This window comes from Bidens hawaiensis, unplaced genomic scaffold (genome assembly GCF_021521415.1).
Source record: "Bidens hawaiensis isolate Kalapana, Puna unplaced genomic scaffold, B.hawaiensis_p1.1 tig00003356_1, whole genome shotgun sequence".
Classification (NCBI taxonomy): Eukaryota; Viridiplantae; Streptophyta; class Magnoliopsida; order Asterales; family Asteraceae; genus Bidens; species Bidens hawaiensis.
The window spans coordinates 233,910-257,367 of NW_027491185.1; the positions used below are offsets into that span (position 1 = coordinate 233,910).

A 23,458-nucleotide genomic window follows, 5' to 3' on the forward strand; every position below is an offset into this window, starting at 1 on the left:
TTTGTTTGACGTTGATGTTGTCTAGTATTGGCTTTTTAACAGTTATGAAATAAAAGTAAATTTTCTGATGAAGCAAATTGATACAAATGTGAATAATGTTAGAAAATGATTGGTATGCGACAACTCAAAAATTGTGAAAACATTTTTTGTGAATACCTTATTATGAAATTCTTTTCTATTATGTTTCTCGTTCCGACCCAACCTAACAGCGACTGACCCGTAAAATATAAACGCCGAAAAAATTGGGGCCTCATTGGTGAAAAATCCTGGGTCCACCACTGGTTGCGGTGCTTTTAGAGTTGTTGATGTGGTTAGAGGTAAGGAAGAAGAAGATACATTTTTTGGTGATGTTAACTAACGTGAAACTGATAAGGTACAATGTTCACGACAAGAGGTTTAAGGAGTTATGTAGTCCCAAAAACAACTACCTTAAATTCGTAAGTTTTCATCGTTACATCGAAACCTTGTCTTCTTTCTAGAAGACAATTAGGGCTGTTTATGTTTTTCTAATTAAGGTGTTGTATTCTGTTTTAAAATGTAAAGTTTTGGTTCATTAAAGTGGCACATGTTAGAGTTGTGATGGCCATTGGTGTAGTAACTGCACTTTTTTGTTTTTTTGATTTGTGTTGACAAGATGTTTAAGTTTGGTCATAAAGTAAAATGTATCTATAAGATAGTATAAAATCGAAAACATTACAACCTTTTTTTATATAGTAAAATGTATCTATGTGATCGTATCAAACTTATGTTGAAGTTTTGTAAACTTAGGCCGTGCAGCTACGTGTTGTGGTTGCAGGGTTCACCACATCATGCCACAATAGCAACATGGTGTTCCCCTCGACTTCACACCTCCACTTCTTCCCCAAATCCTTCTTGTTTTCGCGAGATGGCTATCCTCTTGGGTATCCACATCACAATTTTCTCCACTTTTTAGTTGCGTGTCGGCATCTGACACGCCTTCCAAGCTTGATAACACATAACAATGTATAATATATTGATTGCATGATTCAATTGCCTACCCAAATAAATTATTTTTTCAAACGTTTTATGAATTTTGAACTTGACTTGAGAGTAGTTTTCAGTCTCAAGCTATTGTACCTTTTTAATATATATTTATGATTATGTGTTTATATTGTTATAGCTATTGTATTTAATATAAGTAATATATTATATAGTTTAGTTTTATTTTATATAATATCAATTATTCTTTAATATGTTTTGTCTTTATTTGAGCTTTTAACAAACAAAATATCAAGTAGTTCATAACTTGTTTGGCTTTTAAACCCCCTTAACTATTCATGCTACTAATGCGCGGAGGTGAAAGAATTATCTTTCTAATAATAAGATACCCATGGATGAAACGTAACTTTTTATGATGGGAAGATATCGTATAATAGTAACCAAGTTTTGAGTGTGTTTTAATTAATTTACTCGTACATTTTTATTATTTTTTTAATAAGATTACTCAACTTTTAATATGTCTCGATTAGGTCACTTAATTTTCAATCTGTTCTAATACTATGTTTTTTATACCTTAATATCAAATGCTTTGATTCTATATTATATATTTATAAATAACTAAAACGTCATTAAAACCAACAATTTTATAATTTTTTATCAGTGAATATATCACTCCACTAATATGGGCAATATTAATGCCCCTCTTGTTTAGAACACTCATTTAAAGTTGTCTGCATACTATCTGTATAAACCTATATGACTCGTGTAGACCAACCATCATGGGGTAGGTGAAGTGTTTTAAGAACCTGTTCAAACCGGTAGTTTGAATCAGTTAACCTGGTTTGCTAAAACATCGAACACGATGGTTTTTTCTAAAATACCGGTTTTTACCAGTAAATCGATTTTAAGTCCAAGAAATTTTTGATATTTGCGAGACCCATATTACTTTTAATCCAACAATTAACATTGAAATGTGTAAATTTTAAGACTTTTTTCTAAAATTGAGTGTTTTTGTATTACTTTTTTTTAATATGGATTAACTTTTTGATTATTTTTAATTAATGAATCATTTAATTTTGGGTTATTTTTAAAGTTGAAGATACATTTATAGGAAATTATAAGATAAATTATTCAACCGGTTGAACATTCGTTATAACCCGATTCAACCGGTTATACCATTTAATTTTAGTCCAATCCGGTACGGGTAAAGAACCGGTTTTTAAAACATTGGTAGGTAGTGTTTGTTTTTCTCTAGAAGTTACGCTCCACCTCTTTGTCTGCACCACTCAGACCAGCGTGAACGTGATAGTATGTAATGTGTTTTTTTTACGAGACATTTCATTAAAAAATAATAATAAATGTTTGTGTGTTCTCTTGTCTTAGAGGGTGTTTGGCCTAGCTTTGTTTTTTAGCTTATGCTTATATTTTAAAGTAGCTTATAGTTTATTTTTTATTATTTGATAAGTTCTTTTTAAGTGTTTGGATTAGCTTATATTCTACAAGTTGATTATACATCTTAATAAGTTGTTAAATCTATTATTCTTTAATTTGTTTAGTAATAGTTGCTTTAATTAATATTATTAATCCATCATCATTTGACGACAAATGAGTAATTTACCACCTTAAACAAATAAGCTTATTCAAATAAGCTAAAAAACATCTTCAAATAAGCTTCTTTAAATTAACTTATATAAGCTTATAAACATAGGCTAAAAAAGTTAAACAAAACACTAAATTAAGCTTATTTTATAAAATAGGGCATTTACATATATCACACTAGGATAGTACCCGTGTTACACACGGGTTAAAATAGATAAATAACAAAATCAATATAGATAACCATAAATTTTCATAAATAGATAACCATATATTAACATTAAAATGGCCTAAACAAAATATTATAGAGTAACATTGTTTACATAAAAAGTTAATAGTTATGCAAACTTGTCTATATTAGCAAAGTCATGAAAATATTTAAACAATATTATCCTAGTATGAACTTCAAAATTTTCTGTCTAATCGAGTCCCCGATTCGTTTTTAAACTGTATTAAACTGTATTATCTAATTTCAACCAGTGTTTAACATACCAACCTGATTAAGTATTAAATTAAAATGTTAATGTATGTCATAATGAGTTTACGTTAACATTAATATCTAGAAGATTATGTAAAACTAAAAACAAAATATATGAATGTAATTATTACCATAAAAAATATAGACAATCATAAAATGTTACAAGAAAACATTTAGAAAATCATAAAATTTAACATAACTTTATAACCGCGATCTTAAGAATTCATATGCTTTTTAAAAAGAATGCAACAAACTGGTTATCAAAGTCATAATATTTTTTCACTGTCATATTAAAAAAACACACATAATAAACATAACTTAGTAACCAAACTATTGATTATTCTGATTATCTTAATACAAGCTTAATACTAAAACAAACTAAATAAACACATAAAATGGAGGGACCAAAAGAAGATCTAAACATGTCGGAGTCAAATTTACAACCATCAACTTCTTCAAAATTTCACCAAAAAAACAAATTACATTCACAACCTGACAAACAAAATAAACGATTATGGAAGTTTATTGTACGTTCTTTTAAGTTTCTAGTTATGAACTAAACTAATAACTTAAACAGAAAACACAAAGTGAACAATGAAAGTAAAAATTTAGAGTAATCAACTACATAACTAAGTTATTGAATAAGTGTTACCTTAAATTTAATCTTCAGATTCCAAATGTCATTTAACACACATATTAAACACGAGTTAGGATAGTACCCATGTTACACACGGGGGAACATATTTAAAAACATAATATATATGTAACATTATATTAAAACCTTTAAAACTTTGTTGAAAGATTGGTCAAATTCTGAATTTAAAATAGGTTAAAATATGTTATATATATTAAGCATAAATTAAGGATATTATTTAAAAACGGAAATATATAAATGTATATTTTCTTATTAAATTTTTCTAATTAAACTTTGAAGTTACATATATTAAATTGAAGGTTATGACTGAATTTTATGAATAATAAAAAAATATCAAAACAATAAACTTGTGTTCTGTTATTTTTACTAAATAATATAGAGATAATTACAAAGGTTAATGACATATCACAAAAATTAAAATCAAACCAGTTTTAATTTTACTGATTAATACTACTTATTTAGAAATAGTTACAAAAATTAAAATCAAATTAGTTAATTTGAAAAAAATTAAAATAAAGATAATTTATTTTACTAAATAATATAGAGATAATTACAAAAGTTAATGCCAACCCTAATTACATTTGGTGATATTTTGTAATTTTAATGCCATATTTTGAGAAGTTGTGAATTTCTGACCGAATTATTTAGAAAACTCTTTTTCCTTATGGGAATAGTATGTATAAATTTTGAAAACATTCCATGTTCACAAATAGTTATTTTACGAAAAGAAAATATATAAAAACAATAACATAAGAACTTGTAAAATATATACTTAATTTTTCCTTATGGGAATAAATAATCGTTATTATTGATATCTAGATTAGAGCCCGTGTTACACACGTTTGAAAATATAAAAAAAATAACATAAGAACTTGCAAAATATATACTTAATTTTTTCAAACACGGGTAATAGTTCAATAAGGTTCCAAATGATAATATTTGAACTAACAATATATTTCAGACCCGTGTAATATTTAAAACGTAAGTACGAAATAATTCGTAGTAGTTGTAGAGATTATAATATTGGATTTAAATTTGAAATAGATTGGAAGATAATTTTGAATTTCGATTTGCTAATTTAAAGTCTATAACTTATTTTGGTAAAGTTCATATAAATGTTGAAAATTATAATCAAATCATTATTAATTATCATTATTACAAAATAAAGTCTAAATCATATACCATAATGTATACAATTACCAGAAAGTTAATTTGAATTTTAATTGGGGGAAATAAATTGAAATTACTTATTGTAAATATTGTAAATTATAAACCAATCTCTAACATTTGGCAACTATTGTAAATTATTGTAAATAATAACAAATTTGTTAGAATATAATATTAGAATATAACTCTATAAGATAAATATAAATAATAACGAACTTGTAAAGTATAATTTTAATAATGTCTAAATTAAACATAATGTGAATGAGATATTTTTGTAATTTATGAAAATACGGTCCTTAACACTATAGTAAAAACTTAAATGTATATTGTATATTGTATATATTGTATACGGTCCTTAACTTATTAACCTATATAAACACGATTAGGTTAAGTTGTTTAAGTGTAACAATATAGTCAAAATTTAAATGTATATAAAATAATATATTTTAGTCAAATCATTATTATTAATATGGACCATAATTATAAATTAATGGTTAATCATATACCAAAAATGTTTAAAGTTACCAAATTCAAAGCATTGAATTTGGTATAAATTAATTACTTATGTTAGTCATACATATATAGAAACAATTATGTTTGACAAACAATTATTATCGAGAATAAATAGAAATTCAAATTTAAATAATATACCAAAAATGTAGACCAATACCATAGAGAAATTCGAGACCTTCATTTACTTACTTATGTAAATTAGTAAACTTATTATTATCTACCGATTATGGACCATTAATTTTAGAGAACTTATTATTATGTAAATTATGGATAACTAATTTCAAATTAATTTTTTATAAAATGTCAAAATTATATAATAGTAAGGTAAACAAAAATAAAGAATTGAAGTTATGAGTTGTTTTAACACTTAGAACGAATTTTGAATTTGTAATAGTATGAACGGTAACTTGTAAATTGGAAACATGTTGATATATATTCCATGTAAATGTTGGTCAAACCATTATTATGGACATTAATTAGAAATTCAAATTTATGAGAACTTTTTATTATGTAAATTATGTATAATTAAAGTATATAAATTGTGGGATAATTATTATGGAATATTTAAAGTATTATAGTATATAAATTAAAATAAGGAAAGTTATTTAAACAATTGTGGAAAGTCAAATTATGGGATAATTATGATATTAATTCGGTTATTTAAACAATTAAGGAATGTCAAACTAAATAATTTGTATTAATGGGATAATTAAATATGTATTTTAACGCACGCCGGAAAAAAATACATCTCCGATATACATGAACAAATTAATGAAAATGAATATACATGACTATTCAAAAAATAAATATACATCGATATAAAAAAATAAATCTTATAAAGTCATTATCAATCCTTGAAATTAGATAATATGAGTTGGACAATAACCTGAAATAATAAAATCGAATATCAATATTGATTTTATGGATTTTTGAATTATAATTAATAACCAGAAAATTTAAAAGGTGTTACCGGAAAAACGATATTGTGAGAATGACCATAGAATGTCGGATTTTTTTTTGTATAATTTCAAGAGAAATGAGGATCTTTTAGTCTTGGCATTGACATGAAATTATAAAGTAGAATATTAATGTTGATATTATGGAACATTTGATTTTTAATTTGTAACCGAAAAAAATGAATGTCTTACCGGAAAATAACAAATATCGTTTTTAACCATGAAATCTTCGATTTTGATTAACCTACAACATAGATTAACAACATGTCAAACAAAAGAACACGAAAAATAAAAAAAATTACAAACAAATATAAAAGAATCATTGTTATAAGTATAATACATAACCGGAAAAAATTACCGGCAATACTAACCGGAAAAACGTAAACACGGTCAAATATTATAGACATCGCCGTTCTTTATTTACAATCTAAATTGATTTTAATAAAATCAGTTAACAATGAAATGAAACATAAAAAGATTAGAGGAAACAATAACCGGAAGAAAATATAATATTGTCGGAAATACATATATAAACAATCGGAATCGGAAGTTTAATATATAATAGAAACTTACTGGAAAATGATTAATAAAAATATAGATTTGGATTGACCGGAATACTGGAGAGGATGAAAGAAGATCCGGCTATTAGAGAAAGAGAGAAAAACATGATATATTAGGGTAAAAAATTAAGAAATGTTATAGTTTAAACTAAAATATAGTATTTGAATTTACGGGTTAATGGGTTAAATGGATATCCAAGACCCGCGAGAAAATAAGCTTAAATGGGTTAATGGGTTAGATATATGTTACTTGGTGAGTTGGAATGCTTAAGAAAGGTAAGGGGTGACATGACAATGAGGTGACATCATATGTGGACACCCTAGAATTGTGACATGTGGAAATTGTTTCTTACTTTAATAGTATGTATAGATTCTTAATATCATTAAGTACATATATACCCAATCTAAAAAATTAATTACATATTTCCCCTTCATTAAACATATAAATTACATATATATCCATTTTATTAAAATTTATTGATTAATAGACTACTCTACCCTTGATTTAAAAAAAAACAATATAAAAAGATAGAAATTAGATTTTAACTAGGATGGTCTGGTGCGTCAGTTCATGTTATCTCAAGTGGCACTTTGGTCAGTGGCAGCCTCCTCACACAGGTCATCTTCTTCGGTCAAGTTCCGATCTCTCTCTCTAGCCAAACCACACATACACCCACTACCACACACAATCCACCACAATCTCCGACGACCACTACCATAATTGTGTTTTTCAGATATGAATCAAAAGCCCACCCAAATAACAGCTTGTATCTCAAGATTCAAGCAAGTTTTGAATCTACGATTCATTTTCCTGGTTGTGAAGCATTAAAGGCGTCAATTGAGTCGGAATTAGGGTTGGAGAATACGATGTTTGACTAATTTCATTGTTAATATAATTTATCGATTCTCTCCTCTACTCCACCTTGAAGCAGTCACCATCTCCTCCAACCTCATCGCTGTCGCCTCTTCTCCACCTGCAAGTAATGTAACTGATTATGTTATGTTTTGAGACTGACTTGTGCTTAAAAAAACAAACAAAACCCTAACACTGCTTCCATGGAGGATTCGGATCTTCAATCGACTCAATCTGTAGCACTAATTATCGGTCCCAACGAAGACCTTTTAACCGAGATCCTTATACGGCTTCCTGTTACCTCCATCCTTCGTTATGTAAACACTGGCGATCGCTTTTGACTCACACACGCTTCACCCACCGCTATGATAACAATATTAATAATAATTCTAAATCTGTTGGTGTATTTGATCGTTATGGTATGTATTATCCATTTGATGTTGAAAACCGCAGCCCTCCTCCTTCCCGTAGTCTCGATTTCCACTTTAGTCATTCCTGTGTCAAAATCATGCATTCTTGTAACGGTTTATTACTTTGTTGTACCATTCACAATAATGGTGCTCGTGAATGTTATGTTTACAATCCCACCACCAAGCAATTGGCATTCATCCCATCAGTCCCCAAACGCATCTATTCTATGGCTCTGGCGTTTCATCAAACCCATTGTGTGCACTACAAAGTTGTTTGTATTACAGCCCAACGGGAACTTGATTCAGGTTCAAGTCTACTCGTCTGATACCGGGAAATGGAAGATTTGTGTTGAGTCTTTCTCTGTACAGAACCTGCTCTTCCGCCAACCGGTTTACTGGAATGGAGCTGTTTATTGGGCTCCCTGTTATCGCAATTTTTGTTACTTCAAAATAGATGTTGAACGGTTGCAAACGTCGTCCATGCAGGAGGGGTTGATGTCTAATGAAATATCGACAATGTATTTTGGGGAATCGAGTGGTCATCTACACTTAATATCAAAAACCAAACGTGAAGAAACTAGTTTAATTGTTTACGAGATGTTGATGGATCATTCAGGGTGGTTTGTCAAGTATCGAATACAGCTTGATGAGCTTTTGAGTGCTTTTCCAGAGATGGTCAATCAATTCGGCTATAGTTTTGAAGTCGTTGATGTGGTTAGAGGTAAAGAAGAAGATACATTCTTGGTGCTGGTAACTACCGAGAAGATGATAAGGTACAATGTTCACGACAAAAGTTTTAAGGAGTTAGTTAGTAACAATAACGTCTCCCTTTTCATAGGTGTTCATCGTTACATTGAAACCTTGTCTTCTATCTAGAAGATAATTAGGTATGTTTATGATTATCTTGATCAAGGTGATGGATTGTGTTTTAAATTAAATTGTTAGTAAAGTTTTGGTTCATTAAGTTGGCGCTTGTTAGAATTGTGATGGCATCTGGTGCAGTAGCTGCACTTAATCCGCATGTTACAGAAATGATTTAAGTTTTGTTATTCTTGACGAGGTAGCGGGATTATGGGTCAAAACAGGGGATATATTGTGTGTTCATTATTGCTTATCTTAATTAAACCAATTACATTAGCAGTGGCGGTTCCAAGATTTCTTATTTGAGGGGGCAAAAAAAGAGAAATAAAATACATAACATCATACAAAATTCAATTTTCTAAACCTCTTGTAGTCAACATAAAATACCCAGTTTTTCGGACCCAGGCCCGGGTGTACTGGACTCATGGGTACCAACCAGGTGTCGGTTCCTCAAAGAAACCGTACCCGGAACCGGTTCCATCTCTACCTTGTCAAAACCAGGACCTATCCCGGACAAACCGATTAAATTGATCATACCCCGACTTATACCAGGAACTCGTTCATACCCGTCCTGGTTCTTGACTTTGTTGACCAAACTCGTTTTGTGCACCTCTTGAGATCTTTTTGGGCCATAATTGTGAATTAGAAAGAGAAATGTGTAGATGCCTAGATAGGTCTTATTAGGTTAATGGCATCCAGGGATTGGCACCTATAGACAAGGCTAAAAAATTGTCAGTCATATCACTGCTTTGCTTAATGGTCATTTGGCTAGTTGTCTGGTTACACTACTCATGTAATACCTGTATACAATATATAAATGCATTTTTCATTACAATATATGTAGTTTACATGTGTGATTCCGGTAGTTTGGTGATTCACTTCAAACTCTATATAACCAACAAATCACAAAATAAATGATTTAAGCACACATATTAGGCGAAACATAATCAAGGCTGGATTCAACACGAGCACGATGACAACTTTTTCATCTCACTTATCTCCAAATCCTGACCTCCATTGACATCAATTTTTAACCCTTTAAGTGTTACCGAATCCCCAATATTCCGGGCATCATGATCCAAACTCTTCTTAGAAACCACAGAATAAATTTCCTCTAGTAACTTAAAAAAAGCAGCTTCCACATTGTTACCCGTGAGGGCCGAGGTCTCAAAGAAATATAAACCTTGATTCTCTGCAAACTCTATCGCGTCTTCAGATGGAACCGCCCTCTTATCTTCAAGATCAACTTTGTTGCCTATCAAAGCGATTTCAATCGAGTTATCTGCGTGGGCCCGAAGCTCGTCGACCCATCTTGCCACATGATCAAATGACTCTCTTTTGGTTATGTCATACACCAAAATTGCCCCTAATGCTCCTCTATAGTATGCACTTGTTACCGCTCGGTATCTATAATTAACCCATAAATTATGTTAGTTGTGTAAAAAAGAAATTTTAAAGTCATGATGTTTTAAAAAAAACTGAATTAAAGTAAAAATAATTGAAAAATATATAATTCTAGTGGGGCTGAACCAGGATGGCCTGGAAGTAATATGCACATGGAAGTACTAAGGACATTGCTACATCATTCGTGTTGTCTACCAACGTTTTATATTATCACACTTAATGGAAGTACAGTATTTATTTATATATTTGATAGGGTGTTCATTTTAGAAATGATTAAACCGAACCGAGTTACATATTTGATTTTCGGTTGAAACCGAATAAACTAAGATCATATCATCGTTATTTAATTTAGTTCAACTCAATTATAGATTTGGTCCAATGTTATTTGGCACAACCCAATCTGAAAACAAAGAATAGTAAAAGAAAAGTTTAAACAACAGTAAAAAAACTAAAAAAAAAAATCAGATTTATTAATTTGGTCGAAAAAGCGAATCCACTTCCGGTTTAGTTTTGAACTTCCTGAATGCGGTTAGGTTTGGTTTTCGACAAATAAGCTAAAAAATGAACATATGAACACCCTTAATTAACTTGACATATTATTAATGAAAGTACTTAGATTAAAAAATAAATAAATGTCTTAGATCCAATTAAGTCATGTGATTTCTTTTAACTATCGCGCCATGACAGAAATATGCTTAACACGAAATTTATATGTTGGGGTGCTCAAACTCGTTAACACGTTCAACTAAACTAAACGTGTCCTATTTATCACAAATTGTTGTTTCACTGATTGACCTGTTTATGCTTATATTTATTTAGAATATGTATTTTATCTATATCAAAATTTAAAAGTGGAATGGACAAGTTAAGTGTGATAGTTATTTATAAACACAACCATACTTTACTTTTTGTTGTAAATTTATTATTTTAAAATAATAATATGTAAAAATAAAAAATGTACATAAAAACACCATGCTCATGATTTTCGTGTTCGGATTCAATCCAAAAGCACAACCCGTTTAACCCTCCTAGTTTACAAAAAGAAGTGTAAAATTTACCTTTCTTGGCCAGCGGTGTCCCAGATCTGAGCCTTGACGACTTTCGACTTAATAGTCAAAGTCCTCGTCTGAAATTCAACTCCAATGGTGGATTTCGAATCAAAACAAAACTCGTTCCTAGTAAATCTCGACAACACTTGCGTTTTCCCAACCGCTGAATCACCGATCACCACCACCTTATACACATAATCTATCTTCTCTTCACCATTACTCCTCTTCACCACATTATCAGCCGCCACACCACCGTCGCCATTCATCTCTACATTCATATGTAGCAAAACAAATAAGAGGTTGGAATGTTTTGTTGGTGTCTTTTGTTTTTAAGGTAGAAGGTAAGTGTCACTTTGTTGTGTTGATATCTTTATATCACTGATCAAGGCGAAATACCCGCCAACATTAATTCACCAAACTACCCTTTATGGTATTTCATTTTATTATTATGACTTGCATCAATTATTATTATTAAAGGTAAAAAGATTTCCAGTTGTGCAGCTTTTTTGTTATGACAAACAACCACCACATAACCGAGTTTAATCATTTCTTTTAGAACTTTAATAATAAAAAACCGAAATTTAAAACAAGGCACAAGAACTAACTTTTCATAAATACAAAATTGGTTAGAAGTTCAAAAACAAGTACCAATGGATTCTGGTTTAGATTTATTTTTCTTTTATCTATCATTTTTTTTACTTTATTTGTTTTCAAATAAAAGGGTTTGTAGCTTATCGGTATAAAGGTGTGTGAACATTTGTTTCACTCTAAACTTTCTTTTGACCAGCAAAACGAACTTTTGTTATCAGAAAAAAAAAATACAGCAAAACACAATCAGCAAGGTGCGGAATCGATACAGCCTCATGTTTCGCTCTTAACTAGTTGATATTTTTAGACTGTTGATGAATACAAGATATAGGTTTAGAAAAAGATAGATTTATGAGTTAACTTGTCTATAAAAAGGTAAGTATACAACAAATTTTGCTCGTCTTTGGTTGGGCCAGGAGAAAACACGCTTGTGTTGATCTCACACGGGTATCTCCCTTAGCTGGTTTGAGAGATAATGGGTTTGTAGCTGGGCAAGCAATGAAAAGGGCTGAAACGGTGGAGAAACATGTTAAAGCCTGCGAAGAGAACCAACATGTTTTTGTCCCTCTGGCTTTTGATACCTTTGGCTCCTTTGCACCGGAAGCTATCCGTTTCCTAACCAGGGTCCAACGGGTTGTGCATAGCAATGTGTCGACTCCAAAGGGGCAGTGTTATGTCTTTAGCAGGTTAGGGTTTGCAATTCAGAAAAGGGGTGACGGCGCAGCTTGTTGCCCGCTTACCTGCTATGTTGATGTAATATCTATGTTTCTATATAATGAAACGATTGTCTAAAAACTGTATAATTAGAAAATGAAAGTTAGAATAGTACAATTTTCAATATTTGTAAAAATATATATATATGTAAGAAATTTTGATATTAAAATATAAGGAAATATAGCACCGACAAAATATTAATCGGTGGAAAACCAAAAGGACAAAAACAAAAGTGGTAAGGTCCGGCAATCGTACTCGTACGTAAGTAATTAAATACCGGCAAATCACAAGTTTGTGTCTGTCCTTGGTCTTGGTCCCACTTCCTCAAGCCCAATTGGTCATTTCAGCCCATTTCCTTCCTCTTGAAATCGTTTTGGCAAATGATACAAATCATACAATTATAACTTTTAAGGAGCGTTTGGGTCGTGGATTATATTAGAACTGAAATTGACAAGAGAAATGGAATTTAAATCGGAATTTAATGAATTTCGTTGAATACCCATATGGTGTTTGATATACATTTGTAAAAAGAATTGAAATGTAAAAAAAGAATAATGAGACAAAATTGCCCATTCAAATTAACAAATATAAACCAAAGCCTTTGAAAAGTGATCAGTATTTATGTTTCTCTTTGAAGCCACATGCAACCACCGCCGCCGCCACTGCCCTCTCTTATTTTATCACAGTACACCGCCATCTCAATTTACATAACGTACACGTATATGCATTGTCATTTTCCACCATCTCAATTTACATAATGTACACGTGTTTATATATATATATATATATATACAGGGGATGGTTATTTTGAGAATTATGGTGAGTTTTAAGAACTTTAAGAACTCAATTTTGGACCACACATTTAATTAAATTATATGAAACATGTGGCTGAGATTAAATGTAATTAAAAAATGAAGCAGGAGAGAGAATAAGTATTTTTGATAATTACACAAGTTTAAACATTAGTTACACATGTGTAAAAAGTTGATTCGGTGTGTAAAAATATACCGTAATTTTTTGTACATCACTTACACTTACGTATTACACATGTGTAAAAAAAATTCGAAAAAAATAAATTGTTACGTTAAGTTCTTTCGAGTTCTTAAAACTCAAAATGGTTCTCAAAAGAAATCAATCATATATATATATATATATATATATATATGTTTGTATATATGTTTATATACGTGTTAATTGAAAACAAGTATGATACATAAATGTACAAATTAAATAAAATGAACAAATTATGTGCTTGGATAGAGAAATGATAATGTATCTATGTATGTGTGTATATATGTATGTATGTGTGTATGTATGTATGTATGCATGCATGCATATATGTGTGTGTGTATGTATGTATGTATATATGTATGTGTGTGTATGATGTATGTATGTATGTAAATTAACAAATTATGTAAATGGAGAGGATAATAATAATGTACACATATATGTACAATTAAGAGAATTGCTAATGTACATATGTGTACATTGTGTAACTGAAGATTAAATGATAACATACATGCATGTATAGACGAATGTATGAAGATTGTGTCACCCAAGTTGTCTATTGAAGTCATTTTGATGGCAAGTAATTATAACTTCAAAGAGGGGGATGATACATGGAGCCGGGATGGCAACACTAATGGAAGATTCTCAAGCACTGTTACTAGCTTTTCACAATTATCCTACTTTGCATATTTATGAAGAAATTGATGATGAACTAACCGTAGGTCTATGGGTTAAACAAGCGAAGCATAAAATGAAAAATGAAGTAATCACTTATGATAACATTAATTACATGTGGACAATGAATATTAAGTTATTAAACATTGAATACCCTCATTTTCCTTGTTTTTGGGATGAAGTTTAAGTTAATAAAGAAATTAAAGATAGCAGGAACATAGGGTGGAATGCCATGCACACCAAGCGGTGATGTGTTGCCAAATTACGATTGATATTGTAGAATAATAAAATCTCATGTCCGGTGTAATATATCATTGATCAACTATATATAGGAGTACAATTAACATAAATACAAGGAAACATAATTGAAGAAACGTGGATCTGCTCACTGGTAGCAGATCTACTTTCCTCGGGTTTGATTATACTATTTCACCGATGGTTCTTCTGGATCTGTGTTCTTCCACCTACAAAATGAACAGCGCCGTTACTTACCCCTCAGAAAGGGACAGAGGGGTCCTCTTTGGGGTAACCCTCTGGCGTGAGAATCAGTATATTGTGGAGAAGATGATAATCAGTGTAAAAGAATCTCAAGAGTATTGCTGAATAGCTGAATACCTTTTGATTGTGAGACTGTCTGTTTGTATGTAACTGATTGTGAGTGAATGTAATTCAATATGATTGAATGTGATATCACTGCTTGTAACTGTCAATGATTGAGTATCAATGTGTCATCAAAGTGGAGTTGATGCTGTATTTATAATGCTAGGGTTTCCACTGATTGGGCTCAACCTCGTTGGCCTCCTCCAATCGCACTGCGCCACGTGTCCTCTGGGACACCTGGCGCTTTCTCATTGGTTGTAATCACGTGGTAACACATGTGTCATGCTGAGTTGTCGACCTTTCATTTGGCAGCTGTCAACATCAGCATATTCTTTCTCCTTAAAAAGATGCCTTCTGGAAGGTTGTCTGATGTGCACAATCAAGGTTGCCCTAATCCTGATTTGGATAAGGACGAGGTTGATTATGTGCACGTATGATATGCGCCCACCCTGAGGATGCGCGAGGTCTTCTCTATATTCTCACGCGCAGATATTTCATGCGCAGATGTGATATGCACGAGCATGTGATATGCGCCGCGCGCTGATGCGTTGCGCGCATATGTGATGCGCGAGCATATGTGTGCCTGGGCAGATGTGATATGCACGGGCATGTGATATGCGCCGCGCGCTGATGCGCTGCGTGCATATGCGATGCGCGAGCATATGTGTGCCTGGGCATATGATGCCTGAGCATGTTTTGTATGCGCCATGCGCATAGGTTTTGGCTTTGTGCCTTCATAATGTCTTTATCTTGTGGGTTGACCCACCTTGCTCGGTGTTGAGGCGGGTACATACCTCTTCAAGCCCCCCCAGTCTAATGTGTGTCTTATCTCGCGCGAGCGCGGTAAGATAGATATTAGACTTACTGATTTGGTCTTTTAAAAGGTGTTTTGTCGTTTTCTTTTTTGTTTCCATCGTTGCGCGAAGTTCTATCCATTTGGTTGAAAACGAAGAGTTGAAAACGAAGGGTCCAAACACGTGGTTAGTTGTTGGTGACGTGCGCCGTAAACATGTCAGACGTTTCGTGTGCTCGAGGTGCTACAGTTGCCTTTCACGTCCCCTCACACAGCTGTCTTGAACACGTGTCGCGCTCGCATTGGTTAGCACCTGCGAGTGGGGGCGCGTCTCTGCTCCGTGGCAGGTCCGTTACGTTTTTATGTCCCCTCAACAGTGTTTGGGACACGTGCCGCGCCCTCGTTGGCTTACACCTGCGAGTGGGGGCGCGTGAAATCCCATCAGTTACCATTTTTCTCTCTCCTGGGCCTATAAAAGCAGGCCCTTAGGAAATTTTTATCTTCATCTTCATTGTTGCAAATTTTCGATTTTCTGCCTTTCATATTCTGAATTGAGTGTATTCATCTTTTCGATTTTTCGATTATCTGCTGCTGCAGTTGTATGTCTGATAGTTCAGACTCGTCTAGCCCCTCAATCACCTCTGTTGCCTCTCGAAGACGCCGTGTGAAGTCTGTGGTGATGTCGACATTGAAGCAAAAGGGGAAAGGGAAGAGGGTTGTTGAGACCACATCGGAAGAAGTAGGGAGGACCAAGGCCACCAAAAGGTGGAATGAAATCCTCTGCAAATTGAAGCAGGCGGATCTCGACAACCTCATCGCCTCTCAGGGCTTTCCCACCCTGTTTGGCTGCATGTTGCCTAGGTCCGGGCAAACGGCGGCGGACCCGCCTGCCGGCTATATATCCCTATATAGCCACTTTTTCACCCACTGCAACCTTCGTCTCCCGATAACAAGGTTTGTGGGTGCACTGCTGAAGTTCTATGGGATTCATATATCCCAAGTCCATCCGTTTGGACTCGTGCGCGTGACTCACTTTGAGTTCATGTGCAAATCCCAGCGCGAGGAGCCGACTCCTCGGCGCTTTCAGTATTTTTACAAGCCCAAGATCCAAGACAATTGGATCTCTTTTATTCCTCGCAGTCAGAAGGTGAAGTGCTCCACTGTTTCATTCAAGAGCCTTCATGACTGGTCTGAGAGGTTCTTTTACATTAGGGTTGGTGTGATACCCATCCGTATGACCATGCGCTCTATCTCTTCTGCGCCTGCGGATGAGGGTGTCCTCAAGAACCCAACTGGCGCCTGGGTTAAGAAACTGAACGCCGAACCATCCCCCGCGAAGAAAATTTGCGAGGAGGCGCTGGTGGGGGTCGGCATGAGTAAGCTATGGGCCGACAGCGCGCTTGAGCCCGTTATCCAAGTCGACGGGTTGTGTAAGTTTATTTCATTGCTTTATTTATTTTTTCTGCGCGAACATAATTCTTTTGCTGATATCACTTGACTTGTTTTTGCGCAGTCACCAAGGATTATGTCCTTGCCGCTTATGATGAACAAGTGGAGGGTGGCTCCGTCGCGCTTGGCGCTGGGGAAGTTGGTTTCCCAGATCGCTTCGATGACATGTTCATCCCAGTGGATCTGGAATTTGACTTTGACAGTGACGCGCCTGGTAAGCCTTCGCACTTATGCTCATTCCTTTAGAATACCCAAGTTTATTAACAGTTCTGTTGGTTGTTTTTGCAGATGCGCTTGAAAACTACGAGCTGGAGCTCGCGGAAGAGGAGGAGGAGGAAGAGGAGGCGCCCCTACTAAAGCGCAAAGCTAAGGGGAAATCTGGCGCAGGGGCCAGTAAGAAACAGAAGAAAAATGACACCCCTGTTGCTCATCCCCATGCTCAAACGAAGGGACCTAAGGAAACCCAGGTGTTTACCACCAAGGTTTCTTTAGCTTCCCTGCCTGTGAGAGTGGGCAGACCTCCTGTCCACTTGAGGTATGGTGGCGTCACCTCCTCCGTTCGCGCGGCTGAAGAGAGAAGCAGTGCCGCGCCTGCAACAGGTATACTTTGTTTATCTTCATCTGGCTGAATTGTTATTAAACCTTTGCTCCTTTGAATGTTTGCAGAACCGGCGACGGTAGCAGATCAGCCACAGGCGCCACAAGGTGCTGAGGCTGCGCCGGGGACTGCTTCGGAGTCCCCTGTTCTACCCTCTGAAAAGGGTAGAATGAACTTTATGGCGATGTTCGCCGCGCGAACAGAATTGCGCCAAGGTATGTTTTGCACACTTGTCTTCTTTATTTTTCTTTTGGATTCAGTCATAAACCATTTTTCCTTGTTGATTTGTTCATAGGAGTTGTAGCTGGCGTACAAGTTGCTGGCGACACTCCTGGCGCCGTTGGCGGCGCCGCTGGTTCTGGTCCTGCTCCTGCTAGTGCTGATTCTCCCCTTATTGGGGTTACAAAGGAGCAGGAAGCCGTATTGCGCGCCGAACTGGCGGCGTCGAGACCTCCCTCACCTCCTCCCACGCGCAGCCCTCTCCGCGAGGCTGGTTTGGAGCCCCCCAGGTCGCAGGAGAAGAGGCCTATTCAAGAAGATGAGGAGGATGAGGGGGCTCAAGCTGAGGACTCCTTGGGAGACCGCGCCAGCCCTGCGATGCCACAAGTCTTCGCAGCGCATACTTCTGGTGGGGCTGGCGCTGACTTTTCTGCTTCATCCCCGCAGGTATGTTTTAATTTGTTGCTCCGCTGCGCGTACCTCCATATAAGTATGTTTATGACTTAGAACATTTCTTGTGTTTTGTAGGAAGGTGACCACGTTTATCGCCCGAGATGGAATATTAATGAAGACAGTTCCTTCCAATCCATGGGCGTATGCGAGGACTTCTGGGCTCATGCCGTGCCTCCTACTGAAAGGAGGTATCAGGAGGAGCGCACCCGCGCTGACTTGCTCAACGATCACATTTTCGCTGGGTCAGCTTTCTTTGCTGCCTCCCAAGAGCTTCATCGCGATTATATTAAAGTACGCGATGCTCTTGTGGCAGCCCAGCAAGAGGCTAAGGTGGCCGCCTGGAACCTTTCTGATGCTCGCGCACGATCTGAGAAACTCCAGGCGGAGCTCAGCGAAAACCGAGCAAGTGCCAACACCGCCTATATTAAGCGCGGGCATGAGCTCCAAGCTGCGCGGGAGAAGCAGCAGTTGGCGGAGGCCGAAGTTGCCAAGTACGCGCGTAGAGTGCGTGTCTTGGAACAGCAGGCTGAGGCGCGTGACCAAGCTATCGTCCAGAGTATCACTGAAAAATCATCACTGGAGAGCGAGGTTGCGCGCCTGAAGAGGGAGTTGGCGGCCGCGCAGGCCGATAGAGATGAGGCCTTGGCGACGGCGGCGTCCAGCCAGGAAGCACTTGGTGCTGCGCAGGCGGAGAAAGAAAAAATCTTGGCGGCAGCAGCGTCTGATATGGAGGAGCTAAAAAAGACTAAGGAAACTGTAGAGTTATTAAACTCCCAGGTTCCTGTCCTCGAGACGTCTGTTGCTGGCCTCGCGCAGGATCGCCAATGGCTGGTGTCACAGGGCATGACTCGCTGCGCTTTGGCGATGAAATATTCCGCCGAGTTTCAGGCCCTTGTGATGGACTGCAATGCCGCCGCGCGCTTGGTGGGCCGAGCCGAAGGGTTTACGGATGGGTATGAATATGGCATGTTGAAGAAGAACCCATCCGAGTACCCTTACAAGAGCGACGCGGCCTGCGCGGACATGGCCGCGGTGGGGGAAAAGTATATGAATACTCCCATCCCCATCCTTATGCAGGTACCTTGACCTTAATGAGTTTTACTTGACTAATTTTTCAAGTGTTTTGTACTCAATACTTTTATATTGATTTTGCAGATAGCTGCGCTTGCTGACCAGCCCGACCTCGGCTCGCTAAAGAAGTTGCTCGATGAATGCGAGAGGGCTGGTAGCGATGATGGTGGCGCGGGGGATGTTGCCCCTGCCAGCGGCTCTGGCGCTGCGAATAAATCTGCTCCTGACACCGTCGTGATAGAAGACTCCAATGAGGAGGAAGAACTTGACTATGGTCAGTTCGGAGATGAGGAGCAGGCCGTGCCAGATGCCGCGGGAAATGATGAGGGTGATGAAGTGGCTGACGTCGACGTGGAGACTTGAGAAGCCCTTCATGAAATTTTATAATTTTTGTTTTTTTTATACTTGTAATTTGTAACTCATCATACTTGTAAATTTCAATGCTATGGAATGAAACTTGTTCTCTTTTTACATCTTGCGCATTTCCATTCATCTCTTCATGTTTGCTTGTATAGATATAAGATATGCTTGCACGTTAAAATAAGAACAAGGTTGTAAGGAAATTATTCACTTAACCATAGTCTTATTTTGTAAGTGGTTTCGCAGTATCTTGCTTATGCTGACATGCGCGATAACTTTTCACAATTCCTTTTTCGCGCTTCGTAGTCGCGCTGTTTTTACATGGAAGTATGAGTATTAGCCATTACATGTCAGCATGTGTTACTCAGATATCCACTATGATTCCGCGCGCGACCTCGACCTGAGACCTTAACAACTATGATTTGGCATGTACTTTGCCTTAGTTGTGTTTAAGGATTTTTATGATCAGGCTGCGCGTGATGTAAGATGGATGTTTGTGAGTGTTTTGAGCTAAGGCTCTTTGTTTTGGGCTAAGGCCCTGACTTTTTAGAGTTAAGACTCATTAACGTGTTTGAGCTAAGGCTCGTAGGTTTGGGCTAAGGCCCTGACGTTTTAGAGTTAAGACTCATTAACGCGTTTGAGCTAAGGCTCGCGCATGTATGTTTTACTTCGTTTTATTTTGTTTTGAAGTCAATATAGTGTTGTCATATTGCTCCAAATTAATAAAGGAAGTGTGAAACATGTATGCAAAGGTAATAGAACAAATATTGAAAGATAGCGCGAATCATCATTCATGATGGCTTAAAAGCCTTGATTACATATTTGAACTTTTACATGAAGCATTTTCTAAGTTGTGCCGCGTTCCACGCGCGCGGTATCTTTTTTCCATTCAAATCTTTTAAAGTGTACGCGCCTTTCCCCAAATCTTCTGAAATTTGATAAGGCCCCTCCCAATTGGGGTCATTTTTCCTGGGGGTATCGCGCGGCTAGCTTCATTGTTTCGAATGACAAAATCATTTTTCTTGAAGTGGCATTCTTTAACGCGCTGATTATAATATTTTTCCAGCTTTTTCTTGTATTTGGCTTCATTGATGATAGCCGCTTCTCTGCGCCCTTCAAGCAAGTTGAGGTCCAATCTTCTTTCGCGCTCGTTATCAGTCTTGCTCATCATGAGTACCCTATGGGATGGGCATCCAATTTCTGCTGGGATCATAGCCTCTGTCCCATAGGTTAGGCTGAACGGGGATTCGCCATTGCTAGTTTTGCTTAATGTCCTGTGCGCCCACAGGACATTAGGTAACTCTTCGACCCAAGAATGGGATTCTCCCTCCAATCTTTTCTTCAGCCCATTTAACAAACTTTGATTCGCGCGCTCCACTTGGCCATTCCCTTGAGGGTGGTAGACCGAAGTGAAGATTTGGTAGATGTGCAATTCTTTGAGCCAGCTGGATATCTTCCTGTCAGTGAATTGTTTGCCATTGTCGCTCACAATTTCCATAGGAAGGCCAAAACGGCAAATGATGTGGCTCCAGATAAATTGCTTCATCGCCTCAGCTGTGATTTTTGCTAGTGGCTTGGCCTCAACCCATTTTGTGAAATAGTCTATCGCCACTACCAAAAATTTCACTCGCCCTTGCGCTTGCGGCAGGGGCCCCACAATATCAATGGCCCATTTGTGGAAAGGCCATGCGGAGGTCACTGGAATCAAGTTGTTCTTTGGACGCATGGTGTTTGGCGCGTAGCTCTGACATGCCTTGCATTTTTGGATTTCTTTTAGCGCATCCAAGTACATGCCTGGCCAATAGTAGCCTGAGCTCATTGCCTTGGCAACCACCATGCGCGGACCAGCGTGTATTCCACAGATTCCTTCATGAATCTCCCTAATCACATAGCTTGCTTCTTCAGCATCCAGGCATTTCATGAGCGGTCCAAGATAAGAGCGCCGATATACTGTACCATCAAGTAGTTCACAATTCTGCGCCTTGTGTCTTATCTTTCTCGCCTGTGCGCGATCGTCCGGTAACTTCCCCTCCTTCAGGAATTCCATTATTGGAGTTATCCAGGATGAAGGGGTTGTATGAATTACAAGAACAGATTGCGTTTGCACTGACGGGTTGCTCATCACTTCCACCCTGACATCTTTGCCAAAGTGATCAAAATTAGTTGAAGCCATCTTACTCAACGCGTCAGCAGACTTATTTTCGCTGCGCGAGATGTGTATGATTCTGAAGAAGTCAAACTGCTCGACGAGCTTTTTTGCCTGCTCTAGATATAGAGGCATTGTGTTCTCCTTGGCGTCATATAGGCCGTTGACCTGAGCAGCTACCAAGTAAGAATCAACATGGGCCTCTAGCCTTTTAACTCCAAACTTGCGCGCAATGCGCAGACCAGCCAGCAGGGCTTCATACTCAGCCTCATTGTTGGTACTCTTGAAGTCCAACCTAATAGCATAAGTATATTCATGATTATCAGGGTCCACCAGTTTGAGGCCTGCGCCGGACCCTTCGCTGTTGGAGGCTCCATCAGTGAATTGCCTCCAAACATCTTCTTCATCGTTTGCTCGCGGAGGGTCTACCTCGCGCTGAGCTTCTTCAATCTTTCCATCTGGGATTTCTGTGATGAAATCCGCTAAAACTTGACCCTTTATTGCTGGACGGGGCTTATAGGTGATCGTGTGTTCACCTAATTCCAGCGCCCACTTTGTCAGCCTTCCGGAGAGCGCGGGGCGTCGCAAGACTTGCTGGATGTTGTAACCAGTCAGAACTTCAATAGGATGACCATTGAAGTATCTATGGAGCTTGCGCGACGCGTGTGTTAGTGACAAAACTAACTTTTCCATGATGGAATAGCGCGTCTCAGGGTCTGTGAGCACCCGACTCACATAGTATATTGGCGTTTGGATCCCCTTGCGATCCACCAATAATACTGCGCCGATGGCGCGGTCTCCAGCTGACAGGTACAATGTAAGGGTTTCGCCAGGAAGTGGAGCTGTGAGCGCGGGCAACTTTATGAGACATTCTTTTATCTCAGTGAAAGCTTGCTCAGCCTCAGGCGTCCACTTGAATTGGCTCTTCTTCAAGCAGTTCCTCAAGGTGTTAACGAATGGAGTAGATTTGCTGGCGTGGTTCGCTAGGAACCTGTTGATTGACACCAATCTACCATTCAGCTTCTGAACCTCTTTCATGGTGGATGGTGAAGGCATTTCAAGGATGGCTTCCACCTTTTCAGGGTTCACCTTGAAACCATCCTTAGTGACCATTACACCAAGAAATTTCCCCTCTTCGGCGCCGAAAGTACATTTGCTCGGGTTGAGCTTCATGTTAACTTCCGTTAGGCGCTGAAGAGTTTCCTCGATGTCTTTAAGCATTTGTCTCTCCTCCCTGCTCTTGATCACCAAATCATCAACGTAGACTTCTAGATTTCTTCCGATCTGTTCACTGAAAACTGAATCCATAAGTCTCTGATAGG

General features: G+C 37.0%; 2 protein-coding genes across 2 annotated transcripts; one reads left to right on the forward strand and one right to left on the reverse strand.

The window, feature by feature from the left end:
• The first annotated feature begins 8,292 nt into the window (after positions 1 to 8,292).
• Positions 8,293 to 9,024, forward strand: LOC143623150 (F-box protein At5g07610-like). Its single transcript, XM_077094122.1, has one exon. It carries the CDS (start codon positions 8,293 to 8,295, stop codon positions 9,022 to 9,024), a length of 732 nt encoding a protein of 243 aa, XP_076950237.1.
• An 808-nt stretch (positions 9,025 to 9,832) lies between these two features.
• On the reverse strand, positions 9,833 to 11,910 carry LOC143623192 (ras-related protein RABA3-like). The gene is made up of 2 exons (XM_077094154.1): positions 11,472 to 11,910; positions 9,833 to 10,416 (listed from the first exon to the last, which is right to left on the reverse strand). Exons 1-2 carry the CDS (start codon positions 11,738 to 11,740, stop codon positions 9,969 to 9,971), a joined length of 717 nt encoding a protein of 238 aa, XP_076950269.1. The 5' UTR covers positions 11,741 to 11,910; the 3' UTR covers positions 9,833 to 9,968.
• Positions 11,911 to 23,458: the final 11,548 nt, after the last annotated feature.

Coding starts and splice junctions, on each gene's coding strand:
- LOC143623192 (XM_077094154.1), bottom strand. CDS start 11,740: ATGAATGTAGAGATGAATGGCGACGGTGGTGTGGCGGCTGATAATGTG. Junction 10,417..11,471: donor GACACCGCTGGCCAAGAAAG/GTAAATTTTACA, acceptor GGTTAATTATAG/ATACCGAGCGGTAACAAGTG.
- LOC143623150 (XM_077094122.1), top strand. CDS start 8,293: ATGGTGCTCGTGAATGTTATGTTTACAATCCCACCACCAAGCAATTGG.